The sequence below is a fragment of the Apteryx mantelli genome, chromosome 5 (genome assembly GCF_036417845.1).
Source record: "Apteryx mantelli isolate bAptMan1 chromosome 5, bAptMan1.hap1, whole genome shotgun sequence".
Lineage (NCBI taxonomy): Eukaryota > Metazoa > Chordata > Aves > Apterygiformes > Apterygidae > Apteryx > Apteryx mantelli.
In genome coordinates this window covers 33,577,504-33,601,585 of record NC_089982.1, presented here as the reverse complement: position 1 = coordinate 33,601,585, position 24,082 = coordinate 33,577,504, and the positions used below count along the sequence as shown (strand labels likewise).

General features: G+C 37.6%; 1 protein-coding gene across 1 annotated transcript in view; it reads left to right on the top strand.

Annotated features, from left to right (window-relative positions):
• The window catches only part of INPP4B (inositol polyphosphate-4-phosphatase type II B), a 290,644-nt gene extending 270,636 nt beyond the window's left edge, over positions 1-20,008 (top strand). Inside the window, exon 26 of the mRNA XM_067297109.1 lies at positions 19,834-20,008. Coding sequence (XP_067153210.1) covers positions 19,834-20,008 — 175 coding nt within the window. The remainder of the gene's footprint in view (positions 1-19,833) is intronic.
• Positions 20,009-24,082: the final 4,074 nt, after the last annotated feature.

Below are 24,082 nucleotides of genomic sequence, written 5' to 3'. Positions count from 1 at the left end.
CTTTTCTTTTCTTTTTTTTAAGACTTTAAAAAACCCCAAACCCAAACACACCTAATCATTCGCACCATAATAGGCTCAGGCAGGTCATCAGTGGGGTTCAGATTTCTGCATGGGCAAATCAAGTAAGTGAAACTGATGGTTGTTTTATAATATAGTGTCACACATTTTGTCTGTGTTTCATAGATCAGGGTCAGATGTCCAAGTCTGCATTTTGTAGGAGAATGTTCTCTAACTGTTACAGAAGTTTCATTTCTCCCATACCTCGCTGCTTCAGCTTCTTTGCAGACCTAATTTCAGGCTTCCTTCTGATCAAGATTAGATCACAGTCCCCATGCTGAGCTTGGGAACCTTCTCATAGTGCTTCCTCATTTTCACCAGACTACTGCTTGAATATTTCCCTCTGGTTGCTCCTCACTCCTCTGTGGTGCGTGTGGCTGCCTTTGCCCTTCTCCCCTCCTTCAGAGCCCAGGCACTGGCATCAGTAACTGCATTGAGAAAACAACGGAGACTGTTGCCTGCCTCATCTCCTCTGCTTCATATTGCAGCAGTCGTCATCTGCCAAGGAGAAGTCTTGCCTGGCCCCTTGACCTGGATGATGTTTAGCCTAGATTGAATCCTCAAAGTGCACAACTGCTGAATTTTAACAAGTCTCTGTTAGGAAGAAGTGATTTGAGATCCTTGCAGGAGCAGGCTTTGGCAATAGTTAGATCTCTCATACCTTTATTACCTTGGTGAATAATATCAAATCCTGCTGTTCAATGTGGAGGTGCTAGTAATAGCCCAGGAACTGCTGTTTTGCTTTTGTTTTGTTTTTTTTGTGTTTTTTTTTTTTCTTTAAATTACATTATAGGTTTGAGTTTTAACCACTCAAAATAAGTGAACAGTCAAAAGTAGAATCTTAATGGAAAGCATTGCCTAGTCCTTCACATGTCACTTATAGTAATATTCTTGGGTTAATCACTGTGGGGAAAGGGAGTGTTCAAAGAAAAACAATAAAAACCTTTACCCCTCTTTACAAGGAATATCTAAAGATGGATGTAGGCCACCTCACTGAAGCACTTAAATATTCAGCATGTAGTCAACTAGTATTTCTAAAATAAGTGCTAAAATTTCCTGTCAGTCCATGGAAGGAAGGTAGTACCATAAGCAATGCATTTTGTCTTTAAATTTTGACAGCAGAGTTAGGTGGGGAGTCCTTGAAATGCACCTGCTTCTCCTTTGTTGATTATGCAGGGAATATGGGTTTGTACTTCAGGAAGACTGGGAACCTGAAGGTAGATTTTTAACTATTGACCTGTAAAACATATTCACAGTGTCTTAGAGAAAATAAGGTTCCTTTTCCATTGAAAAATAAAATGTTTGGCCAGGCTGTATAGTTTTTAGCTTTGTGGCAATGAGAAAAAAAAATTGATTCCCTGTGATCTTCCTGCTGAAGGGAGTTCTTGCCACTTGACTGAGCACGTGTATGATATCTAGTTCTCCTTGGAAGAAGTGTTTCATGGAATTCTGATCAAAAACTCAACCCTAGTTGTTCTGCTCTGATTTTTACTCCCCCCCCCCCGAGATATTGATGTATTAACATGGTAAATGATGTGTTACCTAGCCCATTTAATATCCACACTTGCTGGTAAATTGTGGTACTGCCATATTGTGACCCAAATGAGAATGTGGGGAATTGAACTATGCCTTCCCTCTTCCTGAATGTTTTAATTATTCAGTATAAGCAGTGAAAGAGGTAGATAATTAATTACCAGGTGAACACTGTGATCATTCAGTTTTCAGTGTAAAAACAAACAAAAAAACCCAACAACTTACTCAATGAATTTGCTTTCTCATTTTTTACCACAATCTGTGTCTAAATCTTAAAAGATGCATCATTTGTTAGTACAACAGTGAATTTAAATACTGTATCTTGATTAATTCAAAAAGGAAAAGGAAAGCACTTACACTATTTGCACTTCTAAAAAAGCCCTTTTATATGAGATTTTTCTATTACAGACCATAGTTTTCCTGGACTTCATCTGCCATGATTAGGCAAATCCAACACATTACCAGTCAGATTGGCTTGAAATACTGTTTCATGTTCATTTTTAAGATCCTTCTAATTATCTGTGGAAGACTTCATTAATTGCCTTTTTCGTATATGGTACTTTAGCTCTATACCATCGCTTATTCAGAACTTCCACAAAAGATTCAGTCTTACTTGCAATTCAAAATTAGATGCATTTTACTTGCCAGAATGAGTAATACTAGGTTTCTTTCTATTATATTTCACTTCCATTAAGATTTCTCTGAGAAAGTGGGTAGGAAAAGTCCTGCATGAATATTTATTATCTGTTAAAACTCCATGAGCCACAGCTGAATTATCCTGGCTTTGACCATGCACAGCTAAAGCTCTCATGAAAAGCAGCACTGCCAAGCATAAAATTCAGATAAGAAAGGAGCAGGAAATTAGAAGAATAAGTGGATAGTGATAGCATGCAGTATCCGGTTAAAATTATCATGGTTTCAGTCTCTGCAAGAATTTATCTGTCTCCAAAACTGTATTATTCTCAGCATGATGTAACATGGGCAGGGAGAACTAGTAACTTCCTCCCTGTGGTCCCAGCCGTGTACAAGCTGTGGAGAAGTACACAGTACAGAAAAGGTAATACAGAAGAGTAATGACTAGTAGTTGTTCTGAAAAGGTTGCTTTGTAATAGAAGATTCTGGATGTGATCCTGTGCAACGTGCTCTAGGTGACCCTGCTTGAGCAGGGGGGTTGGACTAGACGATCTCCAGAGGTCCCTTCCAACCTCAACCATTCTGTGATTCTGTGATTTCTTTAGGAGAAAGATGATGCAGTGTCAGGCTACAGCTCTAGTTGGCTTATATAGACAACACAGATCATAGGGAAATGTTTTAGGTCTATTTTTGCTCTCATTTTAGCCTAAATCCCTTCATCTAACTTAGTTTCTTCTCCAGGAGTAGCCTCCACTCAAGTAATCATCCTATTCTTCTCATCTAGCATCCTTGTTCCAAATTTCTTCCATCTGTAAGCTTTCTGCCTTTTTTTTTTTCTCCTTCAATTGGCTCTTCTGAGCTCTACTTTCTCTTCCCACCCAGGGTTTCCCCGTTCCTTTCTCTCCTGCGTTACCACCTTGGTACGACGTTTTTGAAAACTCCTTTAACAGCAGCATTGCTCAGTGTATTCATGATGAGTTTTAGCAGTGGTTTCTTAGATGTGTCCTCATCATTACAGCAACTACTGGAAGACACTCACGGGATTATTGCACCATACCTAGCAGCAACAAGTTTCTTAGAGTTTCCTTGCAGTAGGAGTCCTAGCAGCTGTTTTGCCCTAGTGTAACGAAGGGAGTTCCCATGTGGACAATTATTATTGTAGATTTCCTACTTCCATGATGTTGTCTCTAGGTGGCAGTAAGAGAGCCAGCAGCGTTATATTGCTGTCCTGTTCTCTGGAGCACTCAGAGATGAACTCAGGAGGTTGTTTTGGGAACTTGCATTCTTAATACCCTGAGTATCGATTATAATCTGTAGGAACAGGGAGTATGTGTTTATAAGGAAGTTAATGCGAAGGAAAGGTGAAGTCTTCCCAAAACTCACAGCCCAATCACTCCGGAGTTGACTCCTACAGTATATAGCTAAAATAGTTTCTACAATCTGGGGTTTAGTGAATGTGTAGTAGTATTGTGATTCTGAATATACTTGATGCCCAAATCACTGGGCACTGGTGTGCATCTGCAGTGCTGTATTTCGTGCTCCGCTTTGAGCTTACTTTTCTGCCATCTCATCCTTTCTCCCCAGCCAGGATGTTGCCACTTGTTTTCATCTTCTTCCAGCAGTGAGGGCTTGCACTTGGCTTTTCTCTCCAACTGGAGACACCCCCAGTGCCCCAGGAAGGTGCCGGGACAGAGTTTCTACCTGTGCAGGGTCCTTGGATCCCAGGCAGACGAGAGCTGTCAGCCACACTCAGAGTCCCACAGGCCAGGGAGATCAGAAGCTGGGAAGGAAACTGCTGCTCCCTGTAGTGTCTGTCATGGGATGAAATATTTTGGGTATAGGACCCAGCCTCCTAGTTAGAATAGAGGAGGCTCCTTCTATTCCCGCTCCACTCATTCATCATGTAGGTTTTCTGATATCTAAACTTCAAACTCATGCTACAGCCTTCTCCTTTTACAGTGTCTCTCCTCACCTTGGCTGCCTATTTCCTAAAACTGGTGAGAACACAATAATCTCTGAGATTCTTATCCCTCATTGAGATTTAGCTGAACTCGGTCAGCATGCCCAAAGATTGCTGGGATACACAGATGCATTGTCCTTCCCCTCACACCAAGCACAATCATGTAAGCTTTGTTTCTACAGGAAGAGAGACTCAAAGGGCATCAGCTGACTATTATTATTAGCAGGTCAGTGAGCTAAAGCTTGCTTTAAAAAAAAAAAAAAAATCAGCCACAGATCCTCCTCAGGTAACATTCAGCATTGTCAGATAGGAGGAACTTGTTTCAATTCTTCAAAAAATGAATTAAGGAGCAATCTCCTTAATATATGGATATATTTATAAGAAAGATCTTGTTCTAGGATTGTCTGATTTATTTCTTGTCTGAACTGGCAGGTTTGATGAAAACGTATCATTCCTGTCAAAATAGTGTTTTGTTTCATATGCATTTTGCAAAAATCACTGCTCCAAAGTTGTTGATTTTTATTTAAATCCCTTTATAATCATTCATGACTGTTGACAGTGAAGCATCTACAGAATACAAAGTAATCAGCAACAGAAAGGTTTGCTGAGGAAGTTCCAGCAAATTACCTTGTGTTGTCGTGACAGAAGATGGGAGGGTCCACAGTAGGCTGTTGTGGGATTTCATTAGTTGCACATTTCAGCCAGGAAATAAGAATCAACCTGTTTAGTACTGTTTGTTTTAGTTCACTTAGCTGAACCACAACCGGCATGATTTTCTTCCTAAGTCTATTTCATGAAATAAAATAGCTGTTATACTGAATGCCTTAGAAAAGGTAATAAAAATGGCTAACTGGGACCCTGTCAAAAATGTTATTAGTTGGTTTTGAAATGATGAGAGAGAATAGCATCACAACTTTAAAAGACAGACAATTAAGATAATATCTCGTTCTAAAGGCCACATGAACTGATTCTGGAAGTCTAGAAGAGTCTGTTTTGATAATACTAACATGCTAAGCTGCATATGTACTAAATGTCTTTCATTTAATTGCTAGTTAAATATAGTAAAAGTAGGATGCCCTGGCCAAGAGCTGAGATTTGAGCAAATATACGAACACCATTTTCTGTCAGACATTCTTGACTCAAAATGTTTATAAATGACAGGCAAAGGGTGAGATAAAGGAAATGCACTTGTATCTTTTTCACATTTCACCTGGAGAAAGTTGGTAAAGGGATGTCAAGACATTTACTCATGACCACAGAGACCTTTCCTTTATTGGAAATTGAATTCATTTATACTTCTTAATCGGAAGCCTCTTCTCTGGCTGGCTTACTTTCACAGAGCTGCAAAGTCATGTTGCTGTCCTCAAATGTGCGGTAGAAATGTTTGTTAGGTTCATTCCCTTACTGACCTTCACTACTCTACACATTGATTACTGTTTTCTCCACTCCTTTTGTTACTTGGGTTCATGCTGATATAAGGAGACCAGGGTGCTGGCTGCGTGGTTGAAGCCTCTTTACCTCCTGGGCACTGGTGTGTGCACTAGGCGAGTGTTGGCAGATAGTCCTCCCTCAACATAATACTACAGAAAGTCTTATCTTGCATTATTACTGTGTTGCTGCCCAGAGGAGAAAGTTGTTCCCTATGCCCTCTTTCTCTGTAAGAATTTTTTTGCTACAATGGCATTCTTGGCAAATTTGTAGGCAGTTGCTTTAAATATAATTTGACATTTCTGTTAACACAAGCTAACATAGTTTGCCACATGAAGATGCTACTTGAATTCATCCTGTAAGTGAGCTAGTACATGTAAGACTGCTGCTGTGCTGTTTATTTTTCCCCTCGTTGTGCAACAGAAGTAGCCCGAGAGGTGCTGTCTCATAGATGAGTATTCGTTTTATTTCTGTAAGATTATTTTTTCCCCAATTATGCCCTTGTTTCATTGCATAGGATACTCTCTTGCATTCTCATTGCAACTTGCTTCCTTTTGCTATTTATGAAGAAAAAAATACATTTTTTTCATGAAACTCTTAATATGGATATGGCCTCATGCTTCATGCTTATGTTGCTCTGTGGAAATAGTATTTTTTCATGAGCAAGGCTATAATTTGTAGCTCTGGTAGACTAAAACTTGGTTATTTTTCTGGTTAAAGAGAGCTGAAATCATCTTTTGCTAGTGCTTTAATGAGGCAACATTGTGTACAGTAAACTTTGGCTTCCTAAGTATGGTGGTCTGTATGGTATAGCCATATAACAACATTCCCATACATAATTCAAAGAAAATGTGAAAATATAGGAAGTGGTACATTTTGCTTTGTCACATGTTGCTTTATTATGTGACTTAATGAAATGAATTTTCAAAAATAGTTTACATACTTAAAAATATTTCTACAAGGCACGTACAAGAGTTTTTAGAGAACTTTTTCTGTATCACCATGATTTCTGACTGTTTCACATTCTTTGACTGGCAATTAAAACCTCATTAGAAGACTTCAGACCTTCATGTCTGCATTTCCCTGTAACTTTACTATCTTCAGGTGAAAATACTTACTTGTAGATGAAGATTTTACTGAAGCAGAAGTGCTGGAAAATTCAGTCACTTTCTGTATATTGTAATGCGATATAGGTATTGTTCTTGGTGTTTCAGGGAGGATATTGAAACTTGAGAGTATTAGCATTTTTCAAATCAGAAGAAGGTATTCACGGGTAAGAAGATGCTGAACAAACACATAGCATAGTAGTCCAGAAAGGCATCTTAGTCTTAGCTGATTTTTTTTGTGACAGAGGCATCTCAAATTCTGTTTTCAGTCCCAAAGGCAAACATTCTCCCTGTTGTCACAAAGAATCTTCCTCTGTGCAGCACAATAGGGATAACAAAACTAATTTCAGTCTCAATTTAAGTTTAATTCCCAGATGAAACTTGAAATGAGGCTGTAATGAACTTGAACTCAGTTTCGATCATCTCCTGCATGCTTATACAAGTGCTGAGATACAGTATGGGTATTTTCCAGGCGTGGTTCTGTTTTGAGAGTGTTCCCCTCTCAAGCAGATTAAGAACTGAAAGTTACTGCTTTGCATGTTGTTGAAGTGAATATAGGAAGATCATTAAGAATTCAATTTTGTGTTTTAAGTTTGAATCAGATCTACATAAATACATATTCAAAGGAAGAAAACATGATCTGCATGACTAACATGATGCAATAATTCTAAGAAATAATGAGTGAATTCAAAGACTCTGATCCTATAAAACAGGATGATCAAACCATTTAAAATCCACTTGAGAAGCCAAACTTTCACAAATGTGTTTTACAATCCCAGTGCTGCAATCCAGTCAGTACAGTGGTGGTAATGGCCACTGTCTCCTCCAAATTCTTTGAATTTGGCCTTGTGTGTTTTCGAAAGTACTCATTTGTGCCACATACATTAAGTATCCTTCACCTGACATAAACCAACATAGCTCTAGCAAAGTCAAAGGAACTATGCCAACAAATACTGGCTAAAAATCTGCCATCTGTAGAAAGAGGTTTCCAGTGGGCCATTTTCTGTCCTCTCCTCCAAGCAGACATAGCAAACACAGAAGGGAATGCAGATCTTTATGAGGCCATGATCAATCTTTTCTGGCCAGTCTGTTCTCCACAAATGGTCCATGCAATGTGCTAAGTTGAAATGTTTCGTCTTTCCATGCATTTGGCTTTTCTAGGCACAGATGAGGTAACAAACCTTCCCAACTCTGGTATTTTGTAACATGGACTTTGCTGAGCTCCATGGTAATATATATCCAGATGGAGTAATGAGCCCACACTGAGTTAGCAAAAGTCAAATGACCTTTTCTCAGGCAGGATCAGCACCTGCTATTGTGGTGGGCTGTTTTATGCAAATGCTACCACTTTGTTGCTATTGCATTACAAAATGCATTAAGCATCCAATTTCCTTTGTAAATGAAGCAGTGTATTACCTCAATAGCTACTTTTGAAGCTGTCTGCAACTTAGAACACAGATGCTAAAACTAATGGAACTCAATGAACCTCCTCTGAATAGTAATCCTTGAACAGAGCAGTGTTTTTAGTAGTTTTTTATTATTATAAAGTTTATTAAATAAAATACGTATTACAACGGAGATAAAGTCAAATGACCTTTTATGGCAAAAATAAAATTGCTATACGGTCCATTGGGTATGGAATGCCAAAAGAGAAATAAAAAATGTTTAGTCTTGTTGCAAAGCTTAATGTTCTGTGTCATGTTGTAACATAACCCAAACCAGACAATTGCTTGCTCATAAATCTTTTCTTTTTCTTTAATTCTCATTACAGAGAAAAATCAAGACTGTCCTTTAAAAACAGTCTTTAGTCAGGTGAGCCTGAAAGTCTATGCTGTTAGCTGTCCTGTTCAACAATATTTATGGTGCTGGAAAAGATATCTGAGGCGAGTGAGGTTCAGGCTGGTAGAACGTTATAGCTCAACTCTGATGTAGTAAGACAAGAGGATGAATTGAAACATCTGATCTTATATTTGGCAGAAGTGTTTAATCCAATTAATGTTCTCTCATATATATGTAATTGAGTGCAACACAGAACTTATGAATTGCATTGTCCTTTCAAGAAGAGCTTTGAGCTGCTGAAGGAGTCTCTGGTGAATTAATGATGCTTGAGGGGAAAGATGCATTCTTGTCGTGTGCACCATTGTATTTGTGTCCTTTTTGGATAAGGATTTGGCCTGCTTTGGCCTTGTAATCCAGCCACTTTTAGCTTTATTTCATTTTCTACTCTGATATTTGTTTCCTGTCTTAGCATTTAGCATTGTTTCCTGTCTTGCTTTTGTTTTCATTGCTTTGTGTTTTCTTTCATATCTCTGACAGATGAAGTCAGTACAGCCCATATTATTGCAAGGGGTGGTCTTACCTTCACAGGAGGGCTGTGAAGTTTAAGCTTATGATTAAAATCCTAATTTACTGTCTTGATTTAGAATGTACTTGCTTTACATCACTCTTCAGGGTTTTGTATTAGAATTATTTTGGTGGTTTATGTGGTTTTGGTTTTGAATGCATGAGTGTTGACTGAAGGAGGAGGGAACTACAAGTTGGATCAAAACCCTCTAAGGGTTTACATCTATTGCTGTTGGATCACTCCAAGCAGTCTTCACAGAGCTGATATCTTCTTTGTGCCTTTTCTTGAGTACTATGTGAAGGAGGAAGTCTGTGCATGTAGAGAAAGAGTAATGGATAAGCTGAGGGAACTGGCGATGTTATGCATTTAGCAGGTGATACAGTGGTAGCCCTGTGCATGGGCTGGAGATTATAAAGCCCTGTAAAGATAGGGGAAAAAACACTGGGCGATTAGCCATTGGAGAAATCTTATCCCAAAGCCTCCTCTTGAACTCGGTGAAAACGCTCATAATCAAGCTGTTTCCATCATAAAACTTTAGGCATTTATCATTTGAATATCTAAGTTAAGTGTTTATGCTCCTCATACACACATTAGAGGGTGGTAACTGCCTAATTTAGAGGCTCTGAATCCTGCTGTGGATGTTCTGCAGACATATGGGAAGCCGATGTTGCTAAATTTGGCACCTAAAGACTTTTGATGCTTCAGGTTGGGGAAAAGACAATGTGTCAACCTTTGAAGGATTTGGAGCAGATCTTGGAAGTATCAAGTTTTAATATTTTTACAGCATTCTACAGGTTTTTCATTACTGTGTACCTTGCCAGGGGAGAATGTCACTTACGATTTCATGCACCAAAATAGTCTGTCTGCATTGATATATGTACCTGTTTGACAAGCACAATCGCTGGCCTGCACTCACATGTCTTTAGCTTTGTTTGAGTCACATATCTGCTATCTCTACATGTTCATGCGAAGAACAAAACTGAACAAAAATAACTTAGGGCATTTCTGCTAATTGTTTGCTTTAACCATGTTGTAAGAGACTGAGAACGATGATGTTAATCTAGTTGTACAAAACAGTGCACAAGCCAACTCTACGCCCTGTGTATATTAATGAGATAACAAGAGAAGCCTGTAGCTAAGCAGTGATAATTTTTAAAAATTACTTTTGCTGTTTAATTGCAGCTTTGGTGTTTTATTGATTGCATTTAAGCTGTCAGTAGCAGCACATTAATAGCACATTACGAAATTTATTTTTAACTAACTCGGGATTAAATACCAATAAAATGAGACAAGCATGATTCCAACATCCTTTGCATGTGTTAGTTGGGCTCTGGTGAGATGCTGCAAAGTTCTGGTTTAGTTTTTAGTAAAGGCTCATTGAGAGTAAAATGGTGAAAGTGGCTGTGAGCTTTTTCTAAAAGAGAGTGTTGCATACCTGTCTATATATATTTGTGTTCCTGACAGAGGATAATTTGAACAGTTTAAAAGTCTTGGTCTTTGCTGTGTTCTGACCAGTGCAGTAAATGCATGTTAAAAAGGGAAATTGTTTTATTTCTGGAAGTCTGCAAGTGCTGTGCAACAGCCACAGAAGCATAGTATTAACCAAAATGTAAGGAAAGCAACAACCTGCTTAGGTTAGAGTAGGTGGATGCACTTTTTCACAGTTCATTGACCGTGAGTGGGTACCATAAAGGACTGTGAATGCTGACACATCTCACAGGACCCCAAAGGGCAGTATCATTCCCAGTAAGGTTAATGTGAGATATGTTACAAGATAATTGAAGGTCATTAGCATTTATTAAAAATTAAAAGGGAAGCAGAATTCCTCAAGGCCTGCCATTGTAATGGGCATTTGTGGAGATGAAGTGTTTCTAATTAACAACCTGTGTGCTATTTGGCTGGACTTTAGATTTTTCTATTTGACCACCTGGACTCTGGCTCACAGCTATTCAAGCCAAATACTTTCATGTGAAGGAGTCGCACTGTTTTTCTCAGAGTGATTAAAGAAAACTCACTTAGGACATCACGGTCTTCAGCTATCATGATGACCAAGTACACAAACATGACTAGAAACATAAACAGTGCCAGGAATAATGCATCTCAGACTTGGCTGGTTAGGGAACTGTATTCCTGTAAAAGCAGTATAAAAGAGGAGATGGTGGAATTGCTTCCAGCACAATCTCATGCAGTGTTATGTTTCAGGGACACTGAAGATATTTCAAAAGACTTCCCCCCCCCCCCCCCCCCGGAAAATTGGTGTAGTGTTTATGTAAAGTGGGAGCACCATGAGATGGTATTTTATTGGAATATTTCTTAAACTGTTTTCCTTCTAGCATACAAAATAACCAGCATACATGACCAGGGAGAAAAACACAGTCAGAGATAACTATCCATGTCAGTAAAGGAAGATTTATACCCTCCTGCTAGCTTCCTTGTGCCCTCCTGGGGAAGAAGGGAAGCTCAAATAATGCTGCTAGCTTGCTGCTTCTTCAGGAGAAAATAATGATAGATTATAGATGGGTAGGTTTTTCACAAAATGTTGGGTCTTTTCAATTATATGTTACATGGTTTGGAATTTTCTTAATAAATCCCCCCTCTTTTCCCCAATTGTATGTATGTACAGTAGTGTACATTCTGCTTATTTGTAAATGATGGCAGTGACCAAAGTTGAGTGGAAAGCCCCACTGCTGTACCGTGTTGCAGTTCCACATGCAACTTGCTGTGGACACGCTTGGGGAAATTCATTACTTTACATATCTCCACTCCTGAGAGTCTGAAGTTGCAGGAGATGCCAGATTTCTGGGGTTTTTTTTCTAGGCTGAAGTTCCCAAGGCATTGTAGTGAATAACCCTGGTGAGAGTGTCACCTCTTTCTACTGATTCTGTGTTTTACAGAATAAAATCTGGGATACAGAGGGGGGAAACCCCCCCCCCACAGATTTTAAAAAAAGTATTTGATGGTTCAATCCTGGTAAAGTAGTAAATTAACGGTTTTTTTCTCATCTGCCCGTGACTTAGCTCATCATTAAGTGATACTGCCAGTGTAATGAACTCTTCTTGTTCTGTTCAGGGAGTCCTGCACATAGTTCACAGAGTGTATCCTGAGAGCTGCATCTTTCACCTTTGGCAAACGAAATTACTACGACTGTACTGAACCAAACCCTGTCCTTGATTTCAGTGTAGCAGTAGGGAAAACGTGGCATTATTATAAAGAGGAAGATATTTGCCCCTGAATTATGTTTTGTCTGTTTATTCGTTTCTGCTAGCAAAGGTTTAGGGAAATGGAAGGTAAATATACTCCTTATTGAATTTTTTTTGTCCGCAGTTACCAGAAATTTTCAAAAGGTCGTTTATTTCAGGAAATCGTAGAAGCAAAATTGTGTGCATTTTCATCTCTTCACTCTCCCCATCAGAACAGTGCTATTTTTACTTAAAAAGTGATGGTCTATGCTGGTAGTAACTTTTTGAAATAACACGATGAAGGGAGCCAGAAGAGTCTGTTTCAAATTTACTGAGAAACCTGCAGCATTACTCATCATAAAATGTTCCTTGCAAATGTGAGTAGTGACAACAGACAAAGAAAAAATGCTTGTAAAATATACAAATACACTGATTAAAGTTCAAATCTTTTAAACTTCCTGATTGCTACTTGGAGGGAAAAAATAATTCCTTCTGAGGGTAGACTCCAGAAACATTCGCAGTCTTCTAAACAGAAACAGAATAGAAACAGCTAAATAGAAAACAGGTACATAACTCTCTTAATTTCCCATACAGAGGCTTTGTTCTTCAAAGTTTCTACCTATTATCAGAAAGGACAATGAACACTTTTGGCTCACAAGAATCTCAGCTCAGCCCTGTTGTGTGATCTGAAGAAAGGGGATGTAGAAGTAGTGCGTTTTGTGTTTAAAGAGGGTGTTGCTTGAGTTTTACAAATCTCTCTTGGTTGTGACTAAAGTTAACCTGCTAAAGAAAGGAGAAGGTGGTTTATTGATAGGACTGTTGGGGTGGCATCTCCAGATAACTACAGTGTGCATCTCAGCCTATATACACTTTTGGGTAGGGGGTTTTGGTTAATAGTCTAGGTAGGAGAGCTTTCTTTGCTGTATTTAGTGTTGCTGGTAGCAGAACTAATGCACCCATTGAAGTCAGGTTTAAATGTATTTTTCTGATTAAGAAAGCTACATGTGCACTAACTCCACTTGCATAAACACTCCCACATACTGTGTGTAGTACCAGTGCTCACAGGATGGCTGAGATCCAAACAGATCAGATCTTAAACTGTTAATGTGTTTATAAAAAACAGTATCAGTATGTTGGCTGGAAGCAATTAACGAACTGGCTTTATTTACTTCTTGAGATGGAAAAGTAGTTTTCAGATGTTTGCTATGACTCACTCATTTGGTTAATCCCATGAAGAGTTTATGTGGATTAGTTTCATTAATCAGAAGCAGTCCCGTTTTGCCTTTTGTATAGCTTGAACTGCAGCTGCAGATATACACCGTTAACATTCAGATTTATATCCATTGCTGTTTATTAACCTCTTCGCTTGAAAGGACCTAAACTACAAATGCAACAGGTTCTCAACTGACCCTTGGTTTATAGTAGCAGTTTTCTCTGTCCTTAATTTTGTCATCCTTCCCATGGGTCTGAGATTTGAACATCTAGAAATTAATGTCAGATTTTAAGAACCATTTTTCATGCTTGGCTGTTTAGTTGTACAGCAAGCCTTTTTCACCCCTTAAATCAACTTTGACACTATTTTTCACCATGTGGAAGAAAAAAAAAGGCTGAAAAATCTTTGCCAGCAGCAAGGAGATGATTTGTGAAGGTTTTTCTTCACAGTCAACCAAAAGTATTTAAGACTCAATTAGACATATGAGAGAGAGAATTTATCATGGGTTTATGTTTCAGTGTGCTATATGAACTAAATGTATAATCACATCCTTGGTAAAACTCCATTGCTATGAGAGAAACATATCGGAAGAAGTGTGACTCATTAGGCAACAATACTAGTGACATAACCTTATGCAAGGAAAACGTTTTGTATGTTCAGAACTTACTTGAAGGATGTACTCATCCTCATTTCACACATTGTCAGGTAACTAAGAAGCCTGCAACTTGCTGGGTTTCTGCACGGACACAGATCACATTTGCTTTAAAATTGGTTGCACATTGGATTGAATTTCAAAATTTGTAAGATAAGTTTGTCAGGAAAGTTTTTGCAATTTTGTCCTGAGAGTTTTGCTTATATGTAATATATGTATCCTAATACTTCATAAAAGATGCACAATCTGGAAGGATTATTAGAATCATATTTTTGGTTCAAAAGAGAAACCTTTGTAGAATTAATGTGTAATATTGCATAGCGGTGTTGGTGAATAGTAGGATGAAACAGCCAATCCTGTGCTTGGAGTATAACAGAGGTGAAAACCATATTTCCAAAATTGTTCAACTGTCCTGCCTGGTAAAGAAGAATCATTCCGACACATTGTTCATGTTTTGGTGCTGAACTAGTCTCTTACATAGTTACCTGAATCACTTTGCAGGACTGTGAGGCTCTGCCCATGCTTCCACTAGGGAAAGTTTTGAGGCCCTGGCCTCAGCCATTTTTCGCAGTGAAATTCTTAAATGGTTCCTGGCAGAGCTGTGGCCTATGCAGACTTGCACCCCCCCAGGCTCTGCCAGGGCAGTCGGGAGTTGGCGCGACTGAGGGACCTTTCCCACGAGGTGGCCTCCTCCAGTGGGCAACATCTTTTGGTGGCTAAGAGGCTGCAGTGACGTGCTGTGAACTTGGGTTTGCCTTCTAGCTTCAGTGCCAGGGACCTGCTGTGGGCAGGGTTGAACTGCTAGGGTAGATGTCTTAAAGGTCGCAGTGAGTTAAAGAGCATTGCAATTCTTGACTGGAATGTTTTGTTGTTACTGTATAAATTTTGTGAATGTTACTATTCTGCTGTACAGTCACTTTAAAGTCAGGGGAAAAAAAGGCTCTTGTAGGTGTCTTGTATCAGAGAGACACAGTCAAATATTAATTCTTCTTAAGGCAGCAATGATTTCTGTAGCACTAGGATTTACACTGATGGAGTTTTATATTTTGAAATAACATGTTTTGTGTATATTGCATATAAAACTTGAAGCTGCTCTTTCATCTCTTTACACAGTTTATGGTATGTTAAAGTTAACATGGATAAACCGTGGGGTTTTTGTTCTTTGGTGAGCCAACAGTTTTGGGGCACATTCAGTCAAACTGGAAATTTTTCTATTTTTCAGGTCTGTCTGAATTGTTGTCTAAACAAACTGAAGTTTACCTTAGTGTTTGTTTTTAATGTAGGGCAATATTGAAACAAATTCCATATGTTAAGCAGTCAAAATATTTCTCTCAGAACTTCCCTCTTCATTGGCTAAAACTCTCTGTCAGGTACAACCTGATGTCACAACTAGATCTCAGTTCTACAGTACTGTATTTTCAGGAAATCTGTCATATGCCAAATGTTGAGCTCTATCTATACTCTCTAATTTATGTTAAATAACCGAATACTTGGGTATTATTTTTATTATTAAACTGTGATTATGTGAACAAAGAAATGGTGCTCTTATGTATCATCACATGCTAGTAAACTATAGAGGAGTACATGCTTTTTTTTTTTAATATATGGGTATTTTCCTAAATTTTATATTAGAATTAATTTAATTCTATTCTATTTAATTTCTATTTAATTCTATTAATCAATTAATTTAATTCTTTAAGATGAAGAACTCTTAGCAATCACTGCTATTTAAAGAAATGTCTTTGCAGCTATTGCTGGAAGGGATTAAAAGAGAAGCATCTAATTTTTGCCATTTTTCTTTGTCAGCACTGGAGTTTGACAAGAAAAGGACCAGAAACTCCTTTCTTGAGTTCTGTTTGCAAAAAGGAAAATTTCCAGAAAGTATCCATGCTGTAAGACATGAATTCAGAATGAAGCCACTGCTAGCACTGGGAATTCTTGTGTTGACTGAAAGCTGCCTATCCATTCTGCTTGCAACATTGCATTAGCACAACTTAGCCTTTCCAGTGTCATTAATAGGTGTAACTCAACTGGAGCTGAAAAAGTCTTACCATGAGTTGCATACATCCCCCAAGCATTAAAATACGTCTCCTCCAAAAACACTGCACAGGGAAGGCTGAGCAGTGTGACTGGTAATCAAAAGCCAGAGTGTGCCCTCATGCGTATGCTTGACTTCGTAAGGACTCTTGAGACAGTTCTTTTTTCCCCCACACCATTTTCATTGTCCTTGCTTCAGTGCTTAGAGTTTTAAACAATTCATCATCTGAATTATAAGGCAACAGAAAATACCTGCTGTTTTGCTTTGTCTCGTTTGACAGGCATGCAACATTATCCCAATAGGAGTTTAAGATGATAAAACACCAAGTGAATTAGAAGGCAGACTGAAATGATTATATCATCATTAAACTTACTGCAGTCTTGGCTGATAGGACATATCTGTGCTATGCTGTAAGCCTCAAATAAAATGAATAAAATATAGTAATACAGGTTAGAGAGGTATTAATGACCCCAGATGTTACAGATCTACAAGCTTTCACCTTTTCCTCTTAAAACTGTGTGTATGCACAAAATACAAATTTGCTAGAATTTTGGGAGCCTTCCTCCTTCCCTCTTGGTGTGAGTTCAGAGCTCTGAGTGAGTATGGTTTGTGACCGAGTGAACATCAAAAGCTATGGCTTTATCTTCACACCGTAATAGGATCAGATACCACTCTGTTCTGACTGTGCTGAGTGTCAGACTGGAAGCTAAATAAATCCAACTGACATGCCACCAACTGGATGCATGCTGTTTGATGCAGTAAAACTTCCACCAGGTTTGATATGAGCCAGGGGGAATAATGTTCCAAACTGTCATGTTACAGACAGCTGAGTTTAGGTCCTCACTTTAACTAGCTACACTAGCCACTACAGAAAACACTGTGAAGTTTGTTAGAAGGCTCTGTCACTGCAGTGCATTGGAACGTATTTGTAGAGTGAGTTTAGCAAAGCATCTGACAATGGTGAAATATTCTTCTTAAATTAAAAGCACATTTAAGTATTTCACTCAGTCTTGTTCTTAGGTAGCTAGTAATGAAGTTGGATCCTCTTGTCCATTTTGGAGATGTCTCATTGAATCATGCACAGAATGATGTGACTAATTTGTGGAACAGAAGTCCCCATGCATCAGTTGTTGAGTGGTTTTCCCGAAGGGAGAGAGGACTTCTTATGTCGAAAAACACTGATCCTTCTTTTCAGCATATCAAAGAACAAATGTACTGTGGGCTTTTCTATTTAAAAAAATAACAGAACCAAATGGCTTTTATCTGTATTCCCATCATCACAGCTACATAAATCTCACTGATGCTAATGGGACTTGTAGAAACATAGATAAGAAACTAACACTGTCAATGAGATACGGAGCAAAACATAGAGCAGGGCACCCTACAGAAGTAGAAGGGTTGTGCCTCTGTAGGGGGAACATGCAAGCGTGTAACTCAGCCTGCTTAGAATAAATTAATAGCATGCAAAACTAAGCTGACAGGCTGCATGAAAGCCCTTCATAATGAAGTACCTAATCAGTACTTTATAGTGAGGAAAGCGTATGCAATAGCTGTGCAAACTTACTGAACAGTGAACTTCTGTCACTGCCTAGATGGACCCTTTCAGAGAAAAGAGTTCAGTCTGTGTCCACTCTGCCGTAAGCGCGCATAGGAAGTTTGTGATAAAGACATCCAGGAAGAACTGTCCAAATGCAGCTAAGCTGACAATGTGGAAAGTGGCTAGAAATTAAGATATGGGACTATGTGGGCTGAGCTAGAGCTGTCAGTTGTGGGCATAAAGAGGATAAGCTGAAACCAACAGGCTCACCCAGAAGAGTAGAAAAGGGTAAGCAGACAGTAGAAAAATGTCAGATGCAGACTTGTGAGATTCCTGTAGAGATTAAGAAGGGAAAGGAAAAATTGCAAGCTGCATACTTTTAAAAGTATGTAGAAATACATGATAAAGTAAAAAAAAATAATAAAGAAAAGGGGATTGAATCCTCACAACTGTTCACAAATGACAAAATTGTGAGCAGAAGAGCAAGGAACTTTGAGGAGACAAGGGTGTTAATGGGAGTGGTCTAATATAGAACACAATTATGTATTTCAGTGCAAGTCACACTATTGACAATTAGCATGGCAGATACAGTCAGCTTCATTTCTTGATAGTTTCTGAGAGGATTTTGTCTAAGATAGTGTTTGAATTCTGCGTACATTTGAAAACTGTAGACCAAGAGCAGCAGGCCATTAATTGCAGTGATCTAGATGTCACTCAAGTATTAGGGTTTTTTTTCATTTTTATTTTAGTATTTAAAATAGCATGGAGGGTTGTCTTTATTTTTTATGGATTGAATGTTCAAAGCAAAGAACAACTGATGAACTTATTTTGAAAGGCTTTTTTTTTAAAGGAAAATTGTGCGAGGAATGGTTTTGATCAACTCCTTTCATAGGATTCCATTTGTAAATGCAATTCTTGCACCTCGCTTGATATCCTAGCTCAAGAGATTCAACATTGCCTTTTAACATTCAAGTCAGAAAGGCAGACTGTCTATAAGATGAAGTGACTGCTGCTGTCTTCAACAGTGATATTAGAACTGTACTGTTCTCATTTTACTTAGGGCTGTGCGATGTTACCTTTACTGTCTTACAATCTCTTTATGGTCTTCCAGTATTTTCTTTCTTGACAGACAACATACTTGGGACCCATGTATCTGAAAAACCACTGTGTTGTAATCTATCTGGATAGTCTTAAATTCACACAAAAAAATGATGTTATCTTTGAATCCCAGAATATTTGTGGCTCATAGAAAAATAGAAGATTAAGTGTCATTACTGCCCAAAGGAACTCCATAAACAGGAATCCTGAGCATGTACAAATAAATGTAACTTTAGAGAGATGGAAAAGGTATAGCTGAAGTATGCATAATCCTACTTGTATAGAAGCCATCAGGGCTACAACAGAAAAGATTGGCAGTGATTTGAAGCTATCCCTGCTGCTCTGGTACGTTGGCTGCACAACTTAAAGTGATTCAGAAGAACTTCACTGTAAGCAGATTAGCTCCTGAGTCGACTGAGCAAGGTACAAGGTAATTTTCTTTCAGTAATGTAGATGTGAACCTTTAAACAGAAAGAACTGCTATTGACTTCAAAGCTGAGTCACCAGCACCAATGAATTTTCAAATAAGTCATTTTTAGGTCAATTTACCAACATTTTAAAATTATTGTAGAATAGTTGCAATTCTTTCCAAAAGAGCATGTGCCCTTTCTACTTCTGCCTATCTATTTCTTGACAGACAGTGAAGCAGGACTGAAAAACCTGTGAACACCATGGAGACACTGTTTTGCCAATGCCACATTGTGCCACATTTGTGATCTTTTTTGTTTCCTTAACTATTTGTTTACCTCCTTATTTCATTTCTGGTCAGTGTGTGTGTTTGTTTCAGTGATAGTATAGCTCATCTCATAACTTATATTTTTAATGTAAAGTTGTGAATACTTCTTCAAGGAATTTAGCAGGATTTAAAAAGCATTAGTCATTGTGCTTCCCACGCAAATTGTAAAATAGATTAAATACATGGAAGTACTTAGCCTAAGTCCTTTGTATCAGAATGGCTGTATTTGGTTTCTCTTTGTTGTCAGAATACCTACATGTTGGCTTTCTTTGCTGTTTAAATGCTGTTCTGTTTGTTCCTAACTTCCCCTGTTTAACAGCAGACAAACCCAGGGAGCACTGAATGAATCGGATGATCCCGAAACAGGCTGTCTAACTGATAACAAGCCAACTTCTCGACACTTCTATCCTGTCGCCTTGCTGCTTGTCAGCTCACACTTGCTGGTTGTGTGGCTTATTTTAAGTCTTGCTTTGCTATTAGCCAAATATCAATAAACTGCACTTGTGTTCCTTTCTTTTCTACAAACAGTAACAAACTAACTTTAGAAAAAGGAATTATGCTGTAATATTTCTACATTTTCAGACCCCAAGGATTCACCTTTAAGATACAAATGTCTGAAATGTACAATGTTTTCACTACTTTTTTCTGAACTCTAAGAAGTATACTATGCATTGAGTGAATTGATTTGCTCTTTCTGTTCATGGTAAACCTTTTCCACTGTAATAAGCTCAAAGAAAGCCCACTTAAAATGCTGTCACTGTATATAAGATGATGTGGAATCCTGAATGCTTGAACCCCTTTTTCCAGAGTAATAATTAGTCTGATAAAATAAAAAAATTAAAAATGAATTTGCACAATACAAACTAACCCCAGCCAAATATTACAGGGCGGTGGTTTGTGAGACTTACTTTCTTTGTGTTAATTTCCTTGTTGTTATTAGCTGATGGGATCTTTTTTGTTTGACAAATAGGTTATTACTTTGTTACATCTAACCCTTTTTTGTCAAGTGACTAAATGGAATAGAGTAAGTTCTGTTTTGTAATTAAATTAACCTGTTTGTTATTGTTGCTTTAGTTGCTTTTGCTTTCAAGACACTTTTATATTCTTTTTAACAAAGTCCTGTTTATGTCTTGATGCACCACTTTGGCACTTGTGACTTTTGTACTGTATGTGAACAAGCATCTTTCCTTTATAAAGCAGAGAGTTGGATTGGGCTATTTGAAAAGCCATTTCTCTTTTTTCATTGCAAAGCTGAACATACGGGAAATGAAACAGAGATGAAACTTTCCTTCACGAATCTATAGGGCCAGACTTAATAAAATGCCTTATCCCTAGAAAACTCATTTTTAGGGCAACAGGTACTCTCACATATATAGTAAGCAATTTGAAAAATATGAGAATGTTTAAAAGGCAAATATATTTCTGGAATCAGAATCAAAGTATCATTAAATTTTTTTTTTACTAAACTTTAAAGCTTAAGGGCAAATATATTATGGAAAAAAAATCTTATCACCTATTTCTGAGGGCAATAACTGTATTGGGCCTGGCCTTGGATTTAATTTTGTAAGATGTATCATCACTTGTGGAAAACAAAAATGTAGAGTTGAATCTTTGTTATTTTTACTTCAACTGTTGCTGAAACTCTGCAATGAACCAATAAAACATATTTATTTATTCTGTGTTTCATGAAGTTGTACTTTTTCCCCCTTTCACTAGAGAAGGATGCCGCATAGAGAATGTACTGAAGAATGTCAAATGCAGAAAGTATGCATTCAACATGATACAGCTGATGGCTTTCCCAAAGTACTACAGACCTCCAGAAGGGACATATGGAAAAGCTGACACCTAAGTTTAACAAAAATGTAATCAGGAACATACATCTATGCTAATTAGTGAATATAAAAATTGCTGTTTATGAGTTATTAATTGGCAATGTGTAACAGTCGATGTTATCTTTATCAGGTTTTATCATTTTAAAATAAGTACAGCTAGTCATTATGAAATAAAACATCATGAAAAAGTAGTGGACTGAATGTTCTCAAAAACAAATATATTCAGCTTTTCTGCACAAAGTTGAAACTTAGTATGGCCCATTAGCCAGCTGGCAAAACTTTTTGAGTAGTTTGATAGAAGATCAAAAAGGGAAATGTGGATTGCTATAGGAATTGATGTTAGCAATTTAGAAGGTGGCATTTTGACTCTGAACCAAAATCTGAGATTTAAGGGTTCTCTTCCTGCTGCAAATAGTGTTTTCGGGGAAAAAAAACATAAAGCCTAGGTTTTGATCAAATCCTGCATAAAACTGTTTATGAAAGATGCTAATCTTAATCCCTGGGCTGAATATAAATTTGGTAATTACATTTTGCTTCTTTAGATAAGCATGGTAATTACATAATATATTTTTAATATATTTTTAATAATTACAGCATGTAATTTCATTCCGGTTCCTTGCAGTTCATTTGGATGTATTATTCTTGGCTTTCTGAACCATAGCCGAATACCACCTGTTTCACTTGCACATAAATCACATTGAAATCAAGATTAATTCTTCGGGTAAGGTGACCTGAATTTGACCTGTCATGTTGCTGTTTACTGTAAACCCTGAAAACTAAATTTTTGTTAGCAGTAGGTAAAATAGAGTTGTTATATACAGGAGTTAACATATATTTTTAGGCTATGTGTTTTTACAAAGTCTAAGCATTATAATTACAGTAACCTGCTATATCAGGACTAGTTAGCTACTACAGCTGATTTGCATCAAATTTGTAATGCTGCATGTAGACCCTCTAGCACAAAAGACAACCATCAACTTTAAAAATTAATTTTAATGCTTCTGCCAGCTTGTGTTAGTCCTGAATTTGTCTTGCAGAGAGCATTTTTTTAATTGTATTCATCAATTTCCTTCTCCTGCCCCCTGTGAAATACAATTAAAAAAAAAAAAAGTATTCACTTGACCTTTGTGTAATCAATGCTTTCATTCTGAGAAAAATATATAGAACAGAAATATGAGAATTTTATCCAAATGAAACTGCATTGGAAATTTAAGGATCTGTAGGAACACATATTTGCCAAGGATGAAGAGGTTAATGTTTGCTTGCTCTTACAGAAGCCACAGAAATCTTGATGAATGATGAATTAATGTTCTTTTTAATCCATTAAGATACTGGGTATAAATCTGTTGCTATACTAATAAAATATATATTTAAGAGCCTGATCCTGCAAATTATAAATGGGTGACTACATGAAAATAATCTGGCATGTGAGTAAAATTAAACCTGTCTTGTAGATTTGCAAGATCAGGCTTTTGGCCAGCTAGTAAAACATCAGGAAGAGATCCTCATTCCAACGTTTGTTGACTTCAGTGTAGCCTGGAATTCACCTATCTGATATATTTACATAATGAATTGGAACAGATTTGCAAAGTAAAATATATCACTTGAATAGTGTTTTGGTGCATTTATTGTTTGTTCATGTTATATGCCTCCATTAGAATGTTCTATCATGCATGGCTTTTTTTTTTTTTCCTGTTCGAATGTATTACTTTGCAGTAGATGTCAGAAGAGTCAGCAGTGTGTTATAGATAAAATCAGGCAGATGAGAATATAATGCCTTGATTTTTCCTGTCATGTACCAGTAGAAGCAGGCACTACTCAGTGGGAGGATGGGTGGATGTGTGCATAGATTTGTGTTTGTATTTGGGTATTTAACCATTACACAGCTGACCTGTACAAAATCTTATTTGCAGGTTTATGGAGCACAAGTCTTCCTAAGGAAGTAATGTTCTGTTCTGTTAATCTGATTGCTACATTAGCCCTTACTATCCTTTCTGACGTGTTTATTATTAACGTTAAAAAATTACATATACAGTTTAGAAACAGTGGTAAATTCCTCATGCAACTCTGAAATAATCCCGTAGATGTATAATAGAGAATGATAGCCTTTCTACAGTAATTTTAAACAATCTGCAAAATTCTTTGGTGGGATGGTATTCTCTGGTAAGTACTGTAGGTTCCTATACTACTTTACCTCAATCCCCTTGGGCATTCTGACAAGTTCAAAATATGATATTCTATAGACTTCTTATCAGGAAAGCCCTCTTTCAAGATTTTTCCTCAGCATTTAAATCACACTTGGGATCTGAATTGCCATTGAGACTATCATGTTACCTTTATATTTAAGAAGTTTTCAATAGTGAAGGCACATTAGTGCAAAAAAAGCATTAATTTTCTATCCTTACCTTAACAGCCACTCGCAGCATGTCCTTGTGAAATTAAATCATCTGTTACTTGTTAAAGATAATTAGAAAAATACCACATCAGTGCACTGCAGTGAGACTTTATTGGGCTTGGGCTATTACAGAAGTGTAGCTTGGGTTTTGAGGCTGAAGGTTTTTTAAGGCTGAACTGTTATGCCAAGTTTTTGATCTGAACATCTTTTTGTATGTTACTAAGACCCCTGTAAAACCTGCTGACACAGTTCCAAGTGTCCTGGAAGAAACTTGTTACTTCAGTACTGAAATATGCATTAAGCTCAATATTTCCTCGTTTGGTTCCAAAGAGCGAGTGTCA